This window comes from Triticum dicoccoides, chromosome 3A, assembly GCF_002162155.2.
Source record: "Triticum dicoccoides isolate Atlit2015 ecotype Zavitan chromosome 3A, WEW_v2.0, whole genome shotgun sequence".
NCBI classification, from domain to species: domain Eukaryota; kingdom Viridiplantae; phylum Streptophyta; class Magnoliopsida; order Poales; family Poaceae; genus Triticum; species Triticum dicoccoides.
The window spans coordinates 641,994,709-642,017,066 of NC_041384.1; the positions used below are offsets into that span (position 1 = coordinate 641,994,709).

The 22,358-nt window shown below is 46.0% G+C and overlaps 2 protein-coding genes and 1 non-coding gene across 5 annotated transcripts; 1 reads left to right on the plus strand and 2 right to left on the minus strand.

Annotated features, from left to right (window-relative positions):
* Positions 1 to 1,956: 1,956 nt before the first annotated feature.
* Positions 1,957 to 2,030, minus strand: TRNAI-AAU. The gene has a single exon. It is a non-coding gene; the product is annotated as a tRNA-Ile (tRNA).
* A 117-nt stretch (positions 2,031 to 2,147) lies between these two features.
* Positions 2,148 to 4,656, minus strand: LOC119269835 (GDP-L-galactose phosphorylase 1-like). 3 transcript variants are annotated; one of them, XM_037551760.1, is made up of 7 exons: positions 4,353 to 4,656; positions 3,752 to 3,846; positions 3,601 to 3,660; positions 3,275 to 3,517; positions 3,012 to 3,197; positions 2,694 to 2,942; positions 2,148 to 2,598 (listed from the first exon to the last, which is right to left on the minus strand). In XM_037551760.1, exons 1-7 carry the CDS (start codon positions 4,456 to 4,458, stop codon positions 2,359 to 2,361), a joined length of 1,179 nt encoding a protein of 392 aa, XP_037407657.1. In that variant the 5' UTR covers positions 4,459 to 4,656; the 3' UTR covers positions 2,148 to 2,358. The 3 variants fall into 3 exon arrangements, with proteins under 3 accessions (XP_037407657.1, XP_037407656.1, XP_037407655.1); XM_037551759.1 differs by having other exon boundaries at positions 3,752 to 3,849; XM_037551758.1 differs by having other exon boundaries at positions 3,752 to 3,861.
* Positions 4,657 to 5,012: 356 nt separating this feature from the next.
* Positions 5,013 to 10,043, plus strand: LOC119269836 (DNA repair protein recA homolog 3, mitochondrial-like). The gene is made up of 8 exons (XM_037551761.1): positions 5,013 to 5,223; positions 5,984 to 6,041; positions 6,359 to 6,576; positions 6,797 to 6,890; positions 7,630 to 7,802; positions 8,002 to 8,148; positions 8,609 to 8,746; positions 9,325 to 10,043. Exons 1-8 carry the CDS (start codon positions 5,143 to 5,145, stop codon positions 9,715 to 9,717), a joined length of 1,302 nt encoding a protein of 433 aa, XP_037407658.1. The 5' UTR covers positions 5,013 to 5,142; the 3' UTR covers positions 9,718 to 10,043.
* Positions 10,044 to 22,358: the final 12,315 nt, after the last annotated feature.

Below are 22,358 nucleotides of genomic sequence, written 5' to 3' on the forward strand. Positions count from 1 at the left end.
TTGAGCCAAGCATGCCAGGAAAGCCGCGAGCTTTGTTCATCGCCAATAGCCTTGCAGCGTCTTCAGCATTGGGAGATCTCAAATACTCCTCGCCAAACACTTGCACAATTCCGACTGCGAAGCGCTTGACACACATGATGGCTTGGCTCTCATCCATAGCCAAGTGATCATCAACTAGATTAGCCGGTATACCGTATGCCAACATACGCAAAGCGGCTGTCACCTTCTGAAAGGTGCTATGCCCGAGCTCTCCAGTGGCATTCCTCCTTTGCTGAAAAAAGCGGTCATGGCTCGCTAGTTTCTCTGCAATGCGCCTGAACAACTCGGTGCTCATCCTAAACCGGCGACGAAAATACGACTCGGGGTATGTGGGATTCTCCGCAAAATAATGCTTGATCAATCTGTTGTGGGCATCGATCCTATCCCTCCAAATTTTCTTCCGACCCATAACCGAACCATCGTGTTTAGGTTTTTTATTGATATGCATAGCTAGGATCATTGCAAGATCATCCTCCTCTTCCATATCAAATTCTTCTTCGAAAGAATCATACGACGAACTCATCTACAATGTTCAATACTATGATATAAAAACTACAATCAACATGCACGAAATTCATGGCTTTTGAGCAATACATACCTTCTAGGCGTTTTGTCGAACACCTTGCGGGCGCCGAGCGGCAGTGAGCGCACGGGCGCTGTTCGTCGGAGGACGGACGCGCGCGAGGGGCGGTGGGACTAGAGGGGGGGTCGGGGAAGCCGCCGCGGGGCGGGGATAGGCCGGGGAAGCGCCGGAACGGTCGCCGGGTGGCGCGGTCGGCGGCTGCGGCGCGGCTGGATGGGGGATGGGAGTTGCGAGCGAGCGCGTGGGAGCGGGCGCAGCAAATAAGCGGCGCGCGATTGAGTTTCGGCCCGCACGCTGAACTACATATGCCGCGCGCGCTGTTTTTGCGCGTCCGCTGGAGCAACTATACCGGTTGCGCGCGCGCTAAAACGGGCAATTTTGCGGCGCGGCGCTAGTTTGGCGTGGTTGTTGGAGATGCTCTCACCACCAATCTCTACTCCAACTGGCTGCCGGGCGCGCTCCTGGCCTCAATCCATGGCCCCGCCCGCCCGCCTCCGGGTCGACCCTGCGTCTCCTGGTCGTCCGCCGCTATCGAACGAACCGGAGTGAGCACGCGCGCACCCAATTCTACTATCTCCCTTCCTCCTCCGTTTTCCCTGGCACCTAGTCCAGTGTGATGCCGAACATGGCCGAGCAAGCCATCTCTGTCTCGCGACTGATGGGACGAGCAGAAACATAAACGAACAAGCGACTTCTCTGTCTTGCGACTTGAAGAAAACATACTAGGGCGGAGTGGTCATTTCAGAATATAATTAGACTAATATATTGGATTATTAGCTTAATGAAGAGATAACTATGCCAAAGGGGGATATTAGCAACAACGAAACAGAACTGAGGGGGTTAGAAGGAAGGGAGACGAAGAAAGGAGCTTAAGATCCAAGGCACACGAGCTGGGGGGTTGAATAACACGGGCGCTGCCCCTCTCTCTCTCTCTCCGTGGCCGTGAGCGCAAACGTGGACGGCATGGGTACAGTGACCTCTGGTTGCTTCAACGCCACTGGCAGTGCCTGGTGGTCCGCTCCGTGGCCGCTTTGGGCATATGGCGGGCCTGCGTGCGGTGCCCCGGTCCCTTGCATGGCTTCCCCCTTTCGGTACGGGGCCAGGAATCTCTCTGCTCGACTGCTCGCTCATGGGTGGGCAGGGTACGCAAGTGGCATGGGGCCTGGTCCACTTCTGCATGAAATGAAATGGTCTCCGTCCCCGCCTCCGAGCTATGGCGACCCCCTCAAAAAAAAAACCATTGTGTGGAGTCTGTACGGTGGGTCCATCTTCTGATAAAATGGTTTGCCCGCGCAATAATAATGAAATGAAACGAAGCCATGTGGAAAAACTATTGGCCCATGCAGGTCTCGAACCTGCGACCTTCGCGTTATTAGCACGACGCTCTAACCAGCTGAGCTAATAGGCCACTTGGCATCGTTCTTCGACAAAAGATAGATATCCAATCCGGCAGGACTAGTTGCAACCATTGTACGCCCGAAATAGCACGGCCTCGGTAGCGCATGCGCGATGGAAGATCATGGTGTTTGAGGCTTTGATTAAAAATGGAGTGATTCGGCTCCGAAACAGTGAAGGACAATGTACAAGTTGTCACCAACTTAGTTGGTTACATGGAACAATCATAGAGACCCTCAGGACCATGCTGAACTGACAGCTGACAGCATATCTGAAACGACTTAGCACACCCAACATTACTGATCAGCACCTCAGAATTGGTTTGGTTTCATCTCTACTTTTCACTTTTCAGGACTTGCACTGGCCAGGAACTCCAAGACGCACTTCTTCAGCTCCTGGAACTCTGCTTCAGACAGGGACGCTTCAACCAAAAACCCGCATAGTGTTGCCGCAGATGCTTCGTCGTAGTCCTTCCTCCTCTTCAGAACCAGATGGCCGCTGAGCTCCCACACCGCTGGGTTGATTCTCATGTCGAGGAATTCCTGGCTCGCCTTCCCGGAAGCCTGCTTCTCAGCGTAGCACTGGTTCGTCGATCAAACAGAGGGAGATAAATGTTAAGCCGACAATCCAGTTCTAGTTCACAAATAAAGCCGAGGTTGCATTTGCAGTACTGTACCTGTAGTAGAAGGAATAATCTCTTGCCAGATTCAGAGATAAGGACATTGAAAGGTCTGTTATTCTCTTGCAAGAAGATGCATGCATCTGAGACGACCTGTGACAGATCCTCCAGGCTCGCTCCCCCTTCAAATGCAAAGCCGCTTACTGGGTACCGCACCAGCTGAGAAATGCTGACACCGTTCCCTACGACTGTGAGCTTTTCTGTTGGCGCCTTTTCGACTGGATACTGCACTTTCAGATAGTATGCCTGACAAGCAATATCTGTGAGAGGGAAGCATAAGGCAGAGATAATCAATGAAGTTTGAGTATGACTAACTTGGAAATGGAGGTGATTGATTGTTGCGAAAGCACCCAGACTGTTATAGCCAACTCTGAAGAATGGATTCTTTGCCTCCCTTGCGACGTACATGGCCAGTAAGAAGCTCTCTCGATCAACCCTTTGCGGCAAGCATTCCTGGATTTGAGGGATCAAAAGCACATGACAGTACCCGATTGGGCTCACCTGTGAGACAGAATACAGAAAAGATAAATTAAGTCTATACGAGGTAGAAGTAATATCAGAGACGGACACACACTCACGTTGATCAAAATGCTGCTAGGAGAAGCTGAAACAGTGGGAGGAGCTCCGTCAAAATACTGGGCAGAATCATTCTCAGTTTCTTGGAACCTGAAGATCACCTCCTCCGGTTTAACTTTAGTGAAATTGAACTTGTCACTATGAAATGGTTGGAGGACTTGGTTCATTCCAAATTCAGTTGGCCGCTTCTTCTGGTCACGCCCTTCTATCAATGTTGCAACAAAATTGTGTTCTCCAGGTAGCACCTGTCAACGTGACACTAGGAAATTCAACTAGGGAAAAAACCCAGATAATTCTCAGTATAGTTAATCAGAGAAGAACGTGAAACCTTGGTCTCACAGGTAGTGATGTTGTGGTGAAACAATCCCCTCGCCTTGCAGTCATCCCACTGCAACAACCATTCGCCATTTCCCAATACACTCAGTTTCCATTTCTGTTTATAGTTATCAACAACATACAGAAGTGCAAACAGTACCAACCTCTTTAAAAAGCTTGTGGAGAAATGGGGATAAATTCGGCTCAACCTCCTCCATATGAAGGCAGTTAGTTGAATCAAAACCGTTGCTGCACATGCCTGCTTTTGTTTCAACTGACAGCGGCGTCAGACCACACAAAAACATCACACTTATTCGTAGGAGACGATGCTAACTTCGACCGCATTCAGTATAACTAATTCTAATTCAAGTAAATCGAATGATTTTATCTAAAACGATATTGAACTACTCCATTATGCTTCATTGGAGTACTAGTTAGCAGTGGAGCAAGAACGTATGTAGCCGTACATAATTTCATATATTAAGCAGTACAGCTCTAGCCCAAGACCACAGTCCAGATTAGCCCATTCGCATCTGCACTGCATTTGAGTTCAGCTCAAACGGGAGCTTCAGAGGCAACCCAGATATCAAATCAAATACGCAGAACATTTCTAATTTCAGCCTCAAGTGTATCCATTCCAGAGCACGGCTAATGGGGCGAACCACCGTCAGCGACAAGTCGCCAAGGCCACACCGACAGCATATACATAGTTGACCGGAAGCACAAAAGAAGACATGAACTTCAGAGAAAGCGAGCTCAGATTACCTCGCAAAAGCCGGTGGTGCGGGAAGCTGTTCCAGCGAGCTCGCGACGCCGCGGGAGCAGCCGGCGCTGGCAAAAGCGAGAAAGGAAGGGGGGAGATGACGGGCATGCACAGAGACCTCCTCCTGTTGCCGGGAACGGACGTGGGCGCCGCAGCAATGGCGGCCCAAGAACTGGATCTCACTCAAAGCGAGCCCCTCCGAAGCGGATGGTTCGGGGCACAGTCCTTGGAGAACGACGGGGAAATTCACGCGAATCCCACGTGGAGGTGGAGGGGAGCCGGATGCCCGGATCTTACTCGAAACTTTGGGGAGAAAGTGGCAGGGCCGAGGGAGACGAAGGTACTGGCCGGGCCGGGCCATATGGCCTCTTATTGGGCCTCCAGTCCAGAGAAAGCGGCTGTGCTGTTTGACTGTGCGTGGGCCTGTAGTTCCAGGGGGAAGAAGAAAAGGAGGTCGTACTTCCGTGGACGCTTGCTTAAAAAAACACTTCCGTGGACATGGTCCACACCGGTCTCGGGCAGTTCGTCGACGCAGACAAGTGGGTCCCACGTTGGTCGTCGCAGGTCCCCATGGTGTGCGGGCCAGCAGTGGGGCGCTCGCCCGCGCCTCCCGTCGCCCGAGAACGGGGAGCAGAGCAGAGACCGGGGGCGCAAAACAAAAGGAGGAGGCGGCGGCCGAAAACACTGAGCAGAAAAGAAAAAACCGAGCGCGCAAAACCCTAAACCCTAGCCCCCCATCCCTCCCCAAATCCTCCCCTCGCGGCTGCAGGGGACGGAGACCGCCGAGCCGCCATGGCGACCCTCCTGAGGCGCGCGTCGCTGCGGCGGGCCATCGCCTCCGCCGCCTCGGCCGCCACCGCCTCCAGCCCCGAGGTCGAAACTCTCCCTGCTCCTGCCCTCTCCGCTGTGTGCGCAAAGCGTGTGTTGTTTTCATTTTCGGACGGGTTGGGGGTTGGGGGCGCGCAGCCAGAGCGGACGAGCCCAATGCTTCCGCTGCAGTGATCGGATGCCAGAGCCCTGCTCTGGTCTCGGAGTTTGATCGGCTGCGTTCCTTTTTTAGGCCCCGATTTCTCCTGTTTTAATCTCGATTTCCCACCGTGAGAGCCTGTAAACCCGCTCCAATTTAGTGTATTTCACCAGATGACGCCGTTTTAAACACTATTCTTTTACTGATTTGTTTTAAGGTATATATCCTATCACCCCCTGTTCTGAACCTGCCGTTTGAAAATGCAATTTGTGATAATATGTTGTCTGCTTTATTTAGATTTATTACCTGTGATGGAGTACTGAAAATAGATCAACTGCTTTTTTTAGACTCGATTAGCGCCATGCAATTTTCATCCTTGCAAGTTGTAGCCGTCTAGCTGGCCTGAAGAGTTTGTTTGCAGCGCCTTTCTGGTATGCTTGTATCCGTTAGGGATTAAATAAAATCAATGGAAGAAATGTATCACACGCGATAGGCTTCAAAAGAATTACTGAAGGAAACGCGATAGCGCAGTAGAGTTCACCAAGTGTCTCTCCCTAATGGGCTATAAGAGGATGCTGATTTATGTGGGGCAATTTCATAAGAATCAATGGTTTACGAACAATGGAACAGTGATATGTTGTTGCTAATGCTTTGATATTTCTGCAGAGCTATAGGCAGGTGATATGTGGCTCTACCTTTCATTGCCGAGATTTCGCATCTAAAGGTTGTAGACATCATTTCTCCATATGTTCATGCAAATATTCTGCCATGTATTCTGAGCATTGCAATATGTGGATCGATTTATAATTGCTTAATTTTGTTGTTCGAACTGATATTTGAACCTACATATAATTTTAGGAAATTCAGTTGCATGATTACTTATTTGTCTTCTATTATGCTTCGTTGCTACCACCTAATGAATCATTTCTTAGTACTTCTTACTGTTACCTGCACTGCGGTATTGCACTGCATGATTTGCTCCAACTATGTTCCACTCGTACTACATACTGAATCATGTACTGATTCGTCTCTTATGGTTAGCCAAAAAGAAGTCAAAGTCAAGTGGCACCGACTCCGGTGAGGAGAATATGTCAAAGAAAGACTTGGCTTTACATCAGGCCATTGATCAAATAACAACTTCGTTCGGGAAAGGAGCAATAATGTGGCTTGGCCGCTCTGAAGGTCATAGAGAAGTACCTGTTGTGTCTACCGGATCTTTCTCTTTGGATCTGGCACTGGGAATTGGTGGGCTTCCAAAGGTACACATTCCCATACAGTTACATATGTTCTTCAGAGTGGAAGCTCTTTGATGCTCATTATGTTGCAATTTGTAATCTGCTTGGTACCACAAAATTGTTCTTTTACATTTGACTTTAGTCACTAGTCCCGTTCATGGTGTTATCTTTTAGCAACCATTTATGGTTTTCTTGCAATGATGTATTTTGTTTTGTTAAATTGGCATTACATTATTCTTTGCAGGGACGTGTTATAGAGGTGTACGGCCCAGAGGCTTCAGGAAAGACAACTCTTGCTCTTCACGTTATTGCAGAAGCACAAAAGCTTAGCGGCGGTGGTAAGCCCAAAACTTTGAAACTGACTTCCTTTTGATGTTCTGTTTTCCTTTTCTTGTGATTGGCTAATTACTAGTACTAGAGAAAAGTGGCACCCTTCTGTGTTCCCCTTCAGTCTATGGAAGTAAGTGTGGACTTCGTAGCATGTCCGTATAGGACTGAGCGCGTGGTGATTCAGAAATATTATTTATTCAACTGCTGTTGATGTAGCATGCGTTAATCAAGGTTCTGCTAACCTGCAACTGCTTAATAACGTGAACCTTAAGATGTATTGTTAATTCTGTTTTGTACACACGTTGCTTCTCAAACCTCCCTATTAAACCCCAAACTATTCGAACAATTGGCTAAAAGTTCTCACGCTGAGTTTCTTTTCATGTCAATTCCCAAATTATTTGTGCTGTACATTAGTAATCCAGTGTATTTAATTTTGGACCTTTCTGTTTGCATCTGATATGATACATGCTCTTTTATGCTTAAAGAATAGAATGTGGTGAAAATTTAATTTATGCATAAGAGTATGTAATATGAAGATAAGTCAACTATGAGTCCATGAATGGGAGCTCTTCCATAATCCTGATTTACTTTGTTTCAGTATGAGCCACAATTTTTTACTTGGCACAGTTAAACGTGTTGAAGGAATTAAATCTTGGTTTAAGTGTACTCAAGTTTATAGGCATAGTCCTGTGGCTATCGAAATTCAACTTAACTATTTTTTATTTTTTTGGTTTGCCTTGTCTCTAGGTTATTGTGCATTTGTAGATGCAGAGCATGCTTTGGATCCAACTCTGGCAGAGTCAATTGGTGTCGACACCGGTAACTTGCTTCTCTCTCAGCCAGACTCTGCTGAGCAAGCACTCAGTCTTGTAGACACGCTGATTCGAAGTGGCTCTGTTGATGTTGTTGTTGTTGACAGTGTAAGACCTTGACCGCTGCCCCTCCCATCTGATTTTCTATTTCATAGCAGAATTAGTTTCTACTTAATCATGACTGCAATACTGCTCAAATTAGTGCATTGTCAAGTTAATACTTTAAGCATGCTACTCAATCTTAATAACCAAAATTCTTCCTTCATTGCAGAGTTATTTACACTATTCATCTTATTCTATTGTGCAGGTAGCAGCTCTTGTCCCCAAGACCGAGCTTGATGGAGAGATGGGTGATGCACATGTGGCTCTCCAAGCCAGACTGATGAGTCAAGCTCTTCGCAAACTGAGCCATTCTCTTTCACTATCCCAGACAGTTTTGCTATTTATTAATCAGGTACTAATTATACGGCCATTTCTTTGAGTTTTTTACTTCTTAGTTGGCATAGGATTCCTTCTATGGCTCAATAGTGAGTAGACAACTCACATAATTTTGCAATTATTCATCTACTACTGGAATTTGGATTTATTTTATCGATGCAAGTCAATAAGTCTTGATAGCCATTTTAATTTTACTTGAGGGTATAATTACCTGGAAACTTCCAGAATGATATTCCGCTGAAGCTAGGAAATGTTTTTCTTTGAAGATTAAGAAACATTAAAAGTATATATACAACTGGTTCTTCTTGATCCTCTGTTGGGCATGATTAATTGGAGATGGCCATCATTATTATGCACATTTATCCTGCATTTCTCCTGAAAATTCCCATGTTTGGCATTGCAATAACCTCTCCAGTCTTTTCGTCTTCACATATTTTGATTTTTTTTAATAATTTGTATCCTTAAACACGTTGCAGATCAGGTCTAAGGTACAGACGTTTGGGGGAGGATTTGGAGGGCCACAAGAGGTCACTTCCGGTGGAAATGCCCTTAAATTTTATGCCTCAGTTCGCCTGAACATCAGGCGAATTGGCATGGTAAAGAAAGGTGAAGAGGTAATGTACTAATTCATTATATCCTTACCATTAGCTGTTTTTGGAAATTTACTGATACTTTTAACATGTTGGTTTTGGTGTTCAAAACTGACTTCTTTTGAGGGTCATACCTGCATGAGACATTTTTTTTAATTGTCTCTTTGTGCTGAATTTGAAGGGGAGCCTTGGCGCAGTGGTAAAGCTGCTGCCTTGTGACCATGAGGTCACGGGTTCAAGTCCTGGAAACAGCCTCTTGCAGAAATGTAGGGAAAGGCTGCGTACAATAGACCCAAAGGGGTCGGACCCTTCCCCAGACCCTGCGCAAGCGGGAGCTACATGCACTGGGGCTGCCCTTTTTTTTTTGTCTCTTTGTGCTGAATTTCTGTTAGACATGCGATACATGCAACTCTTAGAGGCTTGTTTTTTGCTATCAATGCAGTGAATTGAATATTAAGTTATGCCATCACTGGGTAAAATAAAATAACTGCCCTTGCAGATTAGGTTCCTCATATGGCATGTGAGATGAGTGGCTTGAACCATTATACACGCTGCTTATCTAACAATCTCGTGGAAATGATGACAATGAATTTTGTTTGCAGATTATAGGAAGTCAGGTTACTGTGAAGATTGTGAAAAACAAGCATGCCCCACCGTTCAGGACTGCACAGTTTGAGCTGGAATTTGGAAAAGGAATATGCCGCAGTTCAGAGCTTTTTGATCTTGGGTTAAAGCACAAGCTTGTTAAAAAGACCGGGGGCGCGTATTATTCTTTCAACGAACAGCAGTTCCATGGTAAAGATGCCGTTAAAGCTTTCCTTACTAAAAACGAGAGCGTCGCGAAAGAACTGGAGATGGAGCTAAGGAGATTGATCCAAACTGAACCGCCTAGAAAGCCGGAGGCTGAGGACGATCTGCTGGACGATTCGCCTGAAGAGATTGTCAGACCTGAAACGTCATTGGAAGAGGATATGGCCGCTATAATCGGGGCTTAACCAGCGATGATAAGTGAGCTAGGAACGTTACTTGCGGCGCGGAGGATTGTATTTTGGACTTGGGACCTTGTGTTCTTACTGTACTGGAAAATGAGGAAGGGTGCTCGAGAGGCAAAATTATGGTAGCTGCTTAGGGTAGGCATTGGGGTGGATTTGGGGAGGAGGGGGCGAGGGGAGGGATCAGGATTCAGTACAGTAGCATGTAATCATGTATATATGTTGCATGCCTTGACTATTTCCTCTTGTCTAAGTAAGGTCCAGCAACATTCTTGACTGAGCAGCTACAGTTGCCGCTGCTACTTGAAGAATTTGATTCTCCTGCTCCATTTCGGCCTTAACATGAGAGCAGTTGCTTTGAGCGGCAGCACTGAGATGCAAAAAATTTCGGGTGTTGCATTGAGCAGCACAGAACCCAGAAACAAGTTTGGTCTGGGCATGTCATTGCTTCTTTATGCTTGCCATCTGCCATTTTTCCTGAAGATTTTTCATTCAGAGATCTCCAGGATATAGCAATCATTTTTTCCCTTCGTTATGAAAGAACAAGAGTGGCGTGACAATGGCATGGCTTTCTTCCGGAGTTATGGCCACGTGGGCGTCAAGGCATCCAATGATTTGTGCCAGTGCAAGCACTTTTCGTTCGTTGCGGTGTTAAAATGCTCCAGTAGTTGTACTTCATGATGCTCCAGTAGTTGTACTTCATGGGGGTCCTTTTTCTTCTTTTTATCCAAGTCCAAAAGAGATGGAAACTACTACTCATCCTTCCTTCCAATCGATCGTCTGTGTCTTTCGGCCATTGGCCAGCCATTTCCTTTAGCAAGTCAAACGACCCCAATGAATGTTCCATGAGTATGGTTGGTTAAGGTTAGTAGAAGACAATAACAAGTGCTTTCCGTTGAGCCCCCATGTGCACCATTGAAGTACGCTCCACTCCCGTACCAGCGCCTCTAACTGTTGGTTAACGTCCACTAAATATCTCTCTCTCGTGGTAGGAGCGGCTCCCTCTTCCTGAATGAATGCCAAGCACTAATTGACACACCCAATGATTCGTAGATCATGTAGTAACAGTCCATCTCTTCAAGGAAAAACGGCATGATTTCGCCGAAGAAGGGTCTACGCAACCGATCATAATAATTTGCTGTTTGGTGACCCCGATCTATTCACCTGCTCCTTGTATGCGGGATCGAATCAGATCGTTTCCGGGCCGTGCGTCCGTGAAGAGTCCTGAAGAACAGCCGCCCACGAGCTTTCAGGTCTGAAAATTCAGGTTAATCGCCACGGCCCGGGCTGGCGGGTCTCTCGTGCCTCGCGCTCTGCAACCAGACCACGTCGCCGATGCGGCGCCCGTACCGCCCGATCAATGGCGGCGTGGCTCTCCCCCGCGCCCCGTGCCGCTGGCTCCGTCCCCCCCATGTGACGGACGGATCCGAGGATATGATCGATGCGGTGCACCCGGTCACCTGGAGGCCAGAGCCACCACGACGCCCCTCTCGGCCGGCCGCCGTCCATTAATAAACCGGCCGATGCCGTACGTGCAGAGCCCGGGGGACATGGCCATATGCGCCCTCACATGCTAATGTGCGCTGCGAGGAGCGTAAGCTGATGCTGTGCTCTTGGGGCCTTGCTTGTCTTGATTCGAAAAAAGAAGTCCTGGCCAATGCGGAGCTAGTAGTGTGTTAAGGGGTTGTGTACGGCCGGGGAACAGGCGCCAAACCTGAACTGTTGGCGCGGCTGCACATTCCTGGCCTGGATAATAGCTGCGGTGATGGTGGTGACAACCAAACTCGAGCTTGGCACATTCTTTGTCCTGCTGCTGATGTAGGCGGGGACGTGGTGGCCATGGTCGCTGCGTGGGGCCATGCCTGACCGTTTTCTAGCACGGAAAGAACGTTATGTGGAGCGATGCCCAAGCTTCACTTCATAGTTCATACTACTCGTACGTACCCTACGTCCCTACCACCATGCATCCCGGCCACGGGAGAACACAACGCTGCCACGGGAGAGCTTGTTACTGCTGTTGGGTCGCCTGGCGATCGGGAGAGGGACGCCTGCCTGCCGAGCTTCCCCCTCGATCTTACCGACGGCGTGGGGACTGAAACATCACACAGCAACGGGCATGGCAGGCAGCGAGAGCGATCGGCGAGAGGCGCGGCGTGCTACGGCCCGGAGCCGGTGGAAAAGGACGGAATTGTTATCGCCCCGACCGATCCGTCCAGCTGGTTAATTGCTGCCACGCCACGCGAGGCAGACACGGAGACTGAGCACCGTGCCATGTGGCCCTAGTCTCGTCCACCGCATCGTGCCATGTGGAAGCAAGGAATCTCTCTCTCTCTCTCTCCACGTCGACGTCGACGTCGACGTCGCCGTACTTGGTGAAACACGCTGCTGCAAACAGACAGGGGAATTCGTGTTTCACCAGTGGTCCCAGACCAGCGTGCTCTGCTTGCTTGGTTTTCAAATTAGCACGGAGGACCAGTCGTTGCATGGGTTAACTTAAGCCTGCCTGCTGCCAACAGTCGATGCGGTGGAGACGAAGATGTCATCGTCGATCTCGCGTCTCTCCTGATCCATCAACGTCCACGTACGTGCCCCACTGTCCCGTCACCCTGCTAGTTTCCACGCGTGACGTGGACGGCTTAAGCCGGAAATAGGCCAGCACGAGCACGGCCCCATTTCACCACGGGCTGGGCTTCTCTAGCAGCGACTGGTTGTACAGTACATACGAGCTTGCACTCTCCTCACTACAAACTGTGTGCAGTGGCGAATGCAGAAATAATTTTCAGGTGTGGCCGAGCTTATGAAGGAGAAAAGCATGTAAAATGCAACTGACCAAAAACTGCCTAGAATATTAGATATATAAATACTTTGTGTTTCGCAAATACAACTAAAATCCAAATTTAAGTACCATATTTTATTATCCTGCGTGTACTCGTGCTCTGTCCGGCAGAGTTTTACATCATCCCCACCAGCTACGTACTTGTAGTACCAGGTCCATGTCCAGCACGTAGGTGTACTAGTACCTTTGGTTGAAATCTAGGTGTGGCAGCTGCCAGGCCTTGCCAGATAGCTGGCTCCGCCACTGACTGTGTGTACCACTCGATTAGTGGTAGAGTTAAGGTCTATTTGCTTGCCAGCCATCCTCTCGATCGGGCTAAAGGGATACATTTTTTGCAATAATGCTACACCCCACGCTGATTTTTTTAATGGGGGTGGGCCCCTTCCTCGCCCTCTCTCCAATCCCAGCCCACCACGTTGTTGTTTATGTTAATTTACATGTGTGTTTCACCTAGATGTAACATTACTCTAGTTTTTGTCTGTTTCGTCGTCTACGTAATCCGGACATGCATCGCACGAAACTCAAAGCAAGTCAAAGCCTAGCTCTGGATGAACGGAGAATAGTCATTTTCAGTGAGCCAGACCCGAGCGACCGCTAGGAGGGGGTACATGGTTGAGACGCCACGTTATTTCTCGAAGCGACGCCATAAATCCTCTCACGCCTTTCTCACCGTTCACTATCCCCTTTCTTCATCTCTCAGCGGTAGCAACAAGCATCATACGAGTCAAGATATGGACAGTGAGCACCGGCGACATAACTGTTGGGGAATGCAATAATTTCGAAAAAAATTCTACGCACACGCAAGATCCATATGTATGATGCATAACAACAAGAGGGAAAGAGTGTTGTCCACGTACCCTTGTAGACCGTAAGCGGAAGCGTTATGACAACGCGGTTGATGTAGTCGTACGTCTTCACGATCCGACCCATCCTAGCACAGAAGATACGACACATCCGCGATCGGCACACGTTCAGCTCGGTAACGTCCCACGAACTCTAGATCCAGTTGAGATCGAGGAAGAGCTGCGTCAGCACGACAGCGTGATGACGGTGATGATGAATCTACCGACGCAGGGCTTCGCCTAAGCACTGCAACGATATACCAAGGTGGAAATCTGTGGAGGGGGGCACCGCACACGGCTAAGACAACTATCAACTTGTGTGTCTATGGGGTGCCCCCTCCCCCGTATATAAAGGACTGGAGGAGGGGAGGGCCGGCCCTCTCTATGGCGCGCCCCAAGGGGGATTCCTACTCCTAGTAGGAGTAGGTTTCCACCCTTCTCTAGTTGGAGTAGGAGAAGAAGGAAGGGGAAGAGGGAGAGAAGGAAAGAGGGGGGCGCCGCCCCCTCCCTAGTCCAATTCGGACCAGCCCATGGGGGGGGGGGGCAGCCACCCCTTGAGGCCCTTCTCTCCTTTCCCGTATGGCTCATTAAGGCCCATTACTTCCGCGTCGAATACCCGTAACTCTCCGGTACTCTGAAAAATACCCGAATCACTCGAAACCTTTCCGATGTCCGAATATAGCCTTCCAATATATCGATCTTTACGTCTCAACCATTTCGAGACTCCTCGTCATGTCCGTGATCTCACCCGGGACTCGGAACAAGCTTCGGTACATCAAATCACATAACTCATAATACAAATCGTCATCGAACGTTAAGCGTGCGGACCCTATGGGTTCGAGAACTATGTAGACATGACCGAGACACATCTACTGACAATAACCAATAGCGGAACCTCGATGCTCATATTGGCTCCTACATATTCTATGAAGATCTTTATCGGTCAAACCGCATAACAACATACGTCGTTCCCTTTGTCATCAATATGTTACTTGCCCGAGATTCGATCGTCGGTATCATCATACCTAGTTCAATCTCGTTAACGGCAAGTCTCTTTACTCGTTCCGTAATGCATCATCTCGCAACTAACTCATTAGTCACATTGCTCGCAAGGCTTATAGAGATGTGCATTACCGAGCGGGCCCAGAGATACCTTTTCGACAATCAGAGTGACAAATCCTAATATTGATCTATGCCAACTCAACAAACACCATCGGAGACACCTGTAGAGCATCTTTATAATCACCCAGTTACATTGCGATGTTTGATAGCACACAAGGTGTTCCTTCGGTATTCGGGATTTGCATAATCTCATAGTTATAGGAATATGTATAAGTCATGAAGAAAGCAATAGCAATAAACTAAACGACCATAGTGCTAAGCTAACGGATGGGTCTAGTCCATCACATCATTCTCTAATGATGTGATCCCATTCATCAAATGACAACACATGTCTATGGCAAGGAAACTTAACCATCTTTGATTAACGAGCTAGTTAAGTAGAGGCATACTAGGGACACTCTGTTTGTCTATGTATTCACACATGTACTAAGTTTCCGGTTAATACAATTCTAGCATGAATAATAAACATTTATCATGATATAAGGAAATATAAATAACAACTTTATTATTGCCTCTAGGGCATATTTCCTTCAGTCTCCCACTTGCACTAGAGTCAATAATCTAGTTCACATCGCCATGTGATTTCACACCAATAGTTCACATCTTTATGTGATTAGTTCACATCTTCATGTGACTAATACCCAAAGGGTTTACTAGAGTCAATAATCTAGTTCACAACGTTATGTGATTAATGTTGGGGAACGTAGTAATTTCAAAAAAATTCCTACGCACACGCAAGATCATGGTGATGCATAGCAACGAGAGGGGAGAGTGTGATCTACGTACCCTTGCAGACCGACAGCGGAAGCGTTAGCACAACGCGATTGATGTAGTCGTACATCTTCACGGCCCGACCTATCAAGCACCGAAACTACGACACCTCCGAGTTTTAGCACACGTTCAACTCGATGACGATCCCCGGACTCCGATCCAGCAAAGTGTCGGGGAAGAGTTCCGTCAGCACGACGGCGTGGTGACAATCTTGATGATCTACCGTCGCAGGGCTTCGCCTAAGCACCGCTACAATACTATCGAGGATTATGGTGGAAGGGGGCACCACACACGGCTAAGAATATGATCACGTGGATCAACTTGTGTCTAGAGGTGCCCCCTTGCCCCCGTATATAAAGGAGCAAGGGAGGAGGAGGCCGGCCCTAGGAGGGGGCGCGCCAAGTGTGGAGTCCTACTAGGACTCCCTAGTTCTAGTAGGATTCCACCTCTCATATGGAATAGGAAAAGAGGAAGGGAAAAGGAGAAGGAAGGAAGGGGGCACCCCCCTTCCCTAGTCCAATTCGGACCAGACCAAGGGGAGTGGTGCGGCCACCCTTGAGGCCCTTTTTCTTCTTTCCCGTATGGCCCAATAAGGCCCAATACGTATTCCCGTAACTCTCGGTACTCCAAAAAATACCCGAATCACTCGGAACCTTTCCGATGTCCGAATATAGTCGTCCAATATATCGATCTTTACGTCTCGACCATTTCGAGACTCCTCGTCATGTCCCCGATCTCATCGGGGACTCCGAACTCCTTCGGTACATCAAAACTCATAAACTCATAATATAACTGTCATCGAAACCTTAAGCGTGCGGACCCTACGGGTTCGAGAACAATGTAGACATGACCGAGACACGTCTCCAGTCAATAACCAATAGCGGAACCTGGATGCTCATATTGGCTCCCACATATTCTACGAAGATCTTTATCGGTCAGAGGCATAACAACATACGTTGTTCCCTTTGTCATCGGTATGTTACTTGCCCGAGATTCGATCGTCGGTATCTTAATACCTAGTTCAATCTCGTTACCGGCAAGTCTCTTTACTCGTTCCGTAATACATCATCGCACAACTAACTCATTAGTTGCAATGCTTGCAAGGCTTATGTGATGTGCATCACTGAGAGGGCCCAGAGATACCTCTCCGACAATCGGAGTGACAAATCCTAATCTCGAAATACGCCAACCCAACATGTACCTTTGGAGACACCTGTAGAGCTCCTTTATAATCACCTAGTTACGTTGTGACATTTGGTAGCACACAAAGTGTTCCTCCGGCAAACGGGAGTTGCATAATCTCATAGTCATAGGAACATGTATAAGTCATGAAGAAAGCAATAGCAACATACTAAACGATCGGGTGCTAAGCTAATGGAATGGGTCATGTCAATCACATCATTCTCCTAATGATGTGATCCCGTTAATCAAATAACAACTCTTTTGTTTATGGTTAGGAAACATAACCATCTTTGATTAACGAGCTAGTCAAGTAGAGGCATACTAGTGACACTTTGTTTGTCTATGTATTCACACAAGTATTATGTTTCCGGTTAATACAATTCTAGCATGAATAATAAACATTTATCATGATATAAGGAAATAAATAATAACTTTATTATTGCCTCTAGGGCATATCTCCTTCAGTCTCCCACTTGCACTAGAGTCAATAATCTAGTTCACATCGCCATGTGATTTAACAGCAATAGTTCACATCACCATGTGATTAACACCCACAGTTCACATCGATATGTGATCAACACCCAAAGGGTTTACTAGAGTCCGTAATCTAGTTCACATCGCTATGTGATTAACACCTAAAGAGTACTAAGGTGTGATCATGTTTTGCTTGTGAGATAATTTTAGTCAATGGGTCTATCACATTCAGATCCGTAAGTATTTTGCGAATTTTTATGTCAACAATGCTCTGCACGGAGCTACTCTAGCTTATTGCTCCCACTTTCAATATGTATTTAGATCGAGACTTAGAGTCATCCAGATCTGTGTCAAAACTTGCATCGACGTAACTTTTTACGACGAACCTTTTTGTCACCTCCATAATTGAGAAATATTTCCTTATTCCACTAAGGATAATTTTGATCGTTGTCCAGTGATTTACTCTTAGATCACTATTGTACTCCCTTGCTTAACATAGTGTAGGGTATACAATAGATCTGGTACACAGCATGGCATACTTTATAGAACCTATGGCTGAGGCATAGGGAATGACTTTCATTCTATTTCTATCTTTTGCCGTGGTCGGGCTTTGAATCTTACTCGATTTCACACCTTGCAACACAGGCAAGAACTCTTTCTTTGACTGTTCCATTTTGAACTACTTCAAAATCTTGTCAAGGTATGAACTCATTGAAAAAACTTATCAATCGTCTTGATCTATCTCTATAGATCTTGATGCTCAATATGTAAGCAGCTTTACCGAGGTCTTTCTTTGAAAACTCCTTTCAAATATTCCTTTATGCTTTCCAGAAAATTATACATTATTTCCGATCAACAATATGTTGTTCACATATACTTATCAGAAATGTTGTAGTGCTCCCACTCACTTTCTTGTAAATACAGGCTTCACTGTAAGTCTGTATAAAACTATATGCTTTGATCAACTTATCAAAGCGTATATTCCAACTCCGAGATGCTTGCATCAGTCCATAGATGGATCGTTGGAGCTTGCATATTTTGTTAACACCTTTAGGATTGACAAAACCTTCTGGTTGCATCATATACAACTCTTCTTTAATAAATCCATTAAGGAATGCAGTTTTGTTTATCCATTTGCCAGATTTCATAAAATGCGGCAATTGCTAACATGATTCGGACAGACTTAAGCATATATACGAGTGAGAAAATCTCATCGTAGTCAACACCTTGAACTTGTCGAAAACCTTTTGCGACAATTCTAGCTTTGTAGATAGTAACACTACTATCAGCGTCCGTCTTCCTCTTGAAGATCCATTTATTTTCTATGACTTTCCGATCATCGGGCAAATCCATCAAAGTCCATACTTTGTTCTCATACATGGATCATATCTCAGATTTTATGGCCTCAAACCATTTCGCGGAATCTGGGCTCATCATCGCTTCCTCATAGTTCGCAAGTTCGTCATGGTCTAGTAACATGACTTCCAGAACAGGATTACTTTACCTACGAGATTCGGTAGTAACTTGATCTGAAGTTACATGATCATCATCATTAGCTTCCTCACTAATTGGTGTAGTAGTCACAGGAACAGATTTATGTGATGAACTACTTTCCAATAAGGAAGCAGGTACAGTTACCTCATCAAGTTCTACTTTCCTCCCACTCACTTCTTTCGAGAGAAACTCCTTCTCTAGAAAAACTCCGAATTTAGCAACAAAAGTCTTGCCTTCGAATTTGTGTAGAAGGTGTACCGAACAGTCTCCTTTAGGTATCCTATGAAGACATATTTCTCCGATTTGGGTTTGAGCTTATCAGGATGAAAAATTTTCATATAAGCATCACAATCCCAAACTTTAAGAAACGACAACTTTGGTTTCTTGCCAAACCACAGTTCAGATTGTGTCGTCTCAACGGACTTAGATGGTGCCCTTTTAAACGTGAATGCAGCTGTCTTTAATGCATAACCCCAAAACGATAGTGGTAGATCGATAAGAGACATCATAGATCGCACCATATCTAATAAAGTATGATTATAATGTTCGGACACACCATTATGCTGTGGTGTTCCAGGTGGCGTGAGTATTAAAACTATTTCACATTGTTTTAACTGAAGGCCAAACTCGTAACTCAAATATTTTACCTCTGCGATCATATCGTAGAAACTTTTATTTTCTTGTTACGATGATTCTCCACTTCACTCTGAAATTCTTTGAACTTTTCAAATATTTCAGACTTGTGTTTCATTAAGTAGATATACCCATATCTGCTCAAATCATCTGTGAGGGTTACCCTCCGCGAGCCTTAACACTCATCGGATCTCATACATCAGTATGTATTATTTCCAATAAGTCAGTTGCTCGCTCCATAGTTCCGGAGAACGGCGTTTTAGTCATCTTGCCCATGAGGCATGGTTCACAAGCATCAACTGATTCATAATCAAGTGATTCCAAAAACCTATTACCATGGAGTTTCTTCATGCGCTTTACACCAATATGACCTAAACGGCAGTGCCACAAATTAGTTGCACTATCATTATTAACTTTGCATCTTTTGGTTTCAATATTATGATTATGTGTATCACTACGATCGAGATCCAACAAACTATTTTAATTGGGTGTGTAACCATATAAGGTTTTATTCATGTAAACAGAACAACAATTTATTCTCTTACTTAAATGAATAACCGTATTACAATAAACATGATCAAATCATATTCATGCTCAACGCAAACACCAAATAACACTTATTCAGGTTCAACACTAATCCCGAAAGTATAGGGAGTGTGCGATGATGATCATATCAATCTTGGGACCACTTCCAACACACATCGTCACTTCACCCTTAACTAGTCTCTGTTTATTCTGCAACTCCCGTTTCGAGTTACTAATCTTAGCAACTGAACTAGTATCAAATACTGAGGGGTTGCTATAAACACTAGTAAAGTACACATCAATAACATGTATATGAAATATACTTATGTTCACTTTGCCATCCTTCTTATCTGCCAATCACTTGGGGTAGTTCCGCTTCCAGTGACCAGTCCCTTTGCAGTAGAAACACTTAGTCTCAGGCTTAGGACCAGACTTGGGCTTCTTCACTTGAGCAGCAACTTGCTTGCTGTTCTTCTTGAAGTTCCCCTTCTTCCCTCTGCCCTTTTCTTGAAACTAGTGTTCTTGTCTACCATCAACACTTGATGTTTTTCTCGATTTCTACCTTCGTCAATTTCCGCATTACGAAGAGCTTGGGAATCATTTCCGTTATCCCTTGCATATCATAGTTCATCACGAAGTTTTACTAACTTGGTGATGGTGACTAGAGAATTCTGTCAATCACTATCTTATCTGGAAGATTAACTCCCACTTGATTCAAGCGATTGTAGTACTCAGACAATCTGAGCACATGCTCACTAGTTGAGCGATTCTCCTCTATCTTTTAGCTATAGAACTTGTTGGAGACTTCATATCTCTCAACTCGGGTATTTGCTTGAAATATTAACTTCAACTCCTGGAACATCTCATATGCTCCATGACGTTCAAAACGTCTTTGAAGTCCCGGTTCTAAGCCATTTAAGCATGGTGCACTAAACTATCAATTAGTCATCATATTGAGCTAGCCAAACGTTCATAACGTCTGCATCTGTTCCTGCAATAGGTCCGTCACCTAGCGGTGCATCAAGGACATTATTCTTCTGTGCAGCATTGAGGATAAACCTCAGATCACGGATCCAATTCGCATCATTGCTACTAACATCTTTCAACACAATTTTCTCTAGGAACATATCAAAATAAACACAGGGAAGCAACAACGCGAGCTATTGATCTACAACATAATTTGCAAAATACTACCAGGACTAAGTTCATGATAAATTTAAGTTCAATTAATCATATTACTTAAGAACTCCCACTTAGATAGACATTCCTCTAATCCTCTAAGTGATTACGTGATCCAAATCAACTAAACTATGTCCGATCATCACGTGAGATGGAGTAGTTTCATTGGTGAACATCGCTATGTTGATCATATCTGCTATATGATTCACGCTCGACCTTTCGGTCTCCGTGTTCCGAGGCCATATCTGTATATGCTTGGCTCGTCAAGTATAACCTGAGTATTCTGCGTGTGCAACTGTTTTGCACCCGTTGTATTTGAACGTAGAGCCTATCACACCCGATCATCACGTGGTGTCTCAGCATGAAGAACTTTCGCAACGGTGCATACTCAGGGAGAACACTTCTTGATAATTAGTGAGAGATCATCTTATAATGCTACCGTCAATCAAAGCAAGATAAGATGCATAAAAGATAAACATCACATGCAAATCAATATAAGTGATATGATATGGCCACCATCATCTTGTGCTTGTGATCTCCATCTTCGAAGCACCGTCATGATCACCATCGTCACCGGCGCGACACCTTGATCTCCATCATAGCATCATTGTCGTCTCGCCAATCTTATGCTTCCACGACTATTGCTACCGCTTAGTGATAAAGTAAAGCATTACATCGCGATTGCATTGCATACAATAAAGCGACAACCATATGGCTCCTGCCAGTTGCCGATAACTCGGTTACAAAACATGATCATCTCATACAATAAAATTTAGCATCATGTCTTGACCATATCACATCACAACATGCCCTGCAAAAACAAGTTAGACGTCCTCTACTTTGTTGTTGCAAGTTTTACGTGGCTGCTACGGGCTTAAGCAAGAACCAATCTTACCTACGCATCAAAACCACAACGATAGTTTGTCAAGTTGGTGTAGCTTTAACCTTCGCAAGGACCGGGTGTAGCCACACTCGGTTCAACTAAAGTTGGAGAAACTGTCACCCGCTAGCCACCTTTGTGCAAAGCACGTCGGGAGAACCGGTCTCGCGTAAGCGTACGCGTAATGTCGGTTCGGGCCGCTTCGTCCAACAATACCGCCGAACCAAAGTATGACATGCTGGTAAGCAGTATGACTTATATCGCCCACAACTCACTTGTGTTCTACTCGTGCATATAACATCAACATATAAAACCTAGGCTCGGATGCGACTGTTGGGGAACGTAGTAATTTCAAAAAATTTCCTACGCACACGCAAGATCATGGTGATGCATAGCAACGAGAGGGGAGAGTGTGATCTACGTACCCTTGTAGACCGACAGCGGAAGCGTTAGCACAACGCGGTTGATGTAGTCGTACGTCTTCACGGCCCGACCGATCAAGCACCGAAACTACGACACCTCCGAGTTTTAGCACACATTCAGCTCGATGACGATCCCCGGACTCCGATCCAGCAAAGTGTCGGGGAAGAGTTCCGTCAGCACGACGGCGTGGTGACGATCTTGATGTTCTACCGTCGTAGGGCTTCGCCTAAGCAGCGCTACAATATTATCGAGGATTATGGTGGAAGGGGGCACCGCACACGGC

Coding starts and splice junctions, on each gene's coding strand:
- LOC119269835 (XM_037551758.1), bottom strand. CDS start 4,458: ATGCCCGTCATCTCCCCCCTTCCTTTCTCGCTTTTGCCAGCGCCGGCT. Junction 3,518..3,600: donor TCACTACCTGTGAGACCAAG/GTTTCACGTTCT, acceptor TCACGTTGACAG/GTGCTACCTGGAGAACACAA. Junction 2,943..3,011: donor TCAATCACCTCCATTTCCAA/GTTAGTCATACT, acceptor ATTGCTTGTCAG/GCATACTATCTGAAAGTGCA.
- LOC119269836 (XM_037551761.1), top strand. CDS start 5,143: ATGGCGACCCTCCTGAGGCGCGCGTCGCTGCGGCGGGCCATCGCCTCC. Junction 6,577..6,796: donor GAATTGGTGGGCTTCCAAAG/GTACACATTCCC, acceptor TATTCTTTGCAG/GGACGTGTTATAGAGGTGTA. Junction 7,803..8,001: donor ATGTTGTTGTTGTTGACAGT/GTAAGACCTTGA, acceptor TCTATTGTGCAG/GTAGCAGCTCTTGTCCCCAA.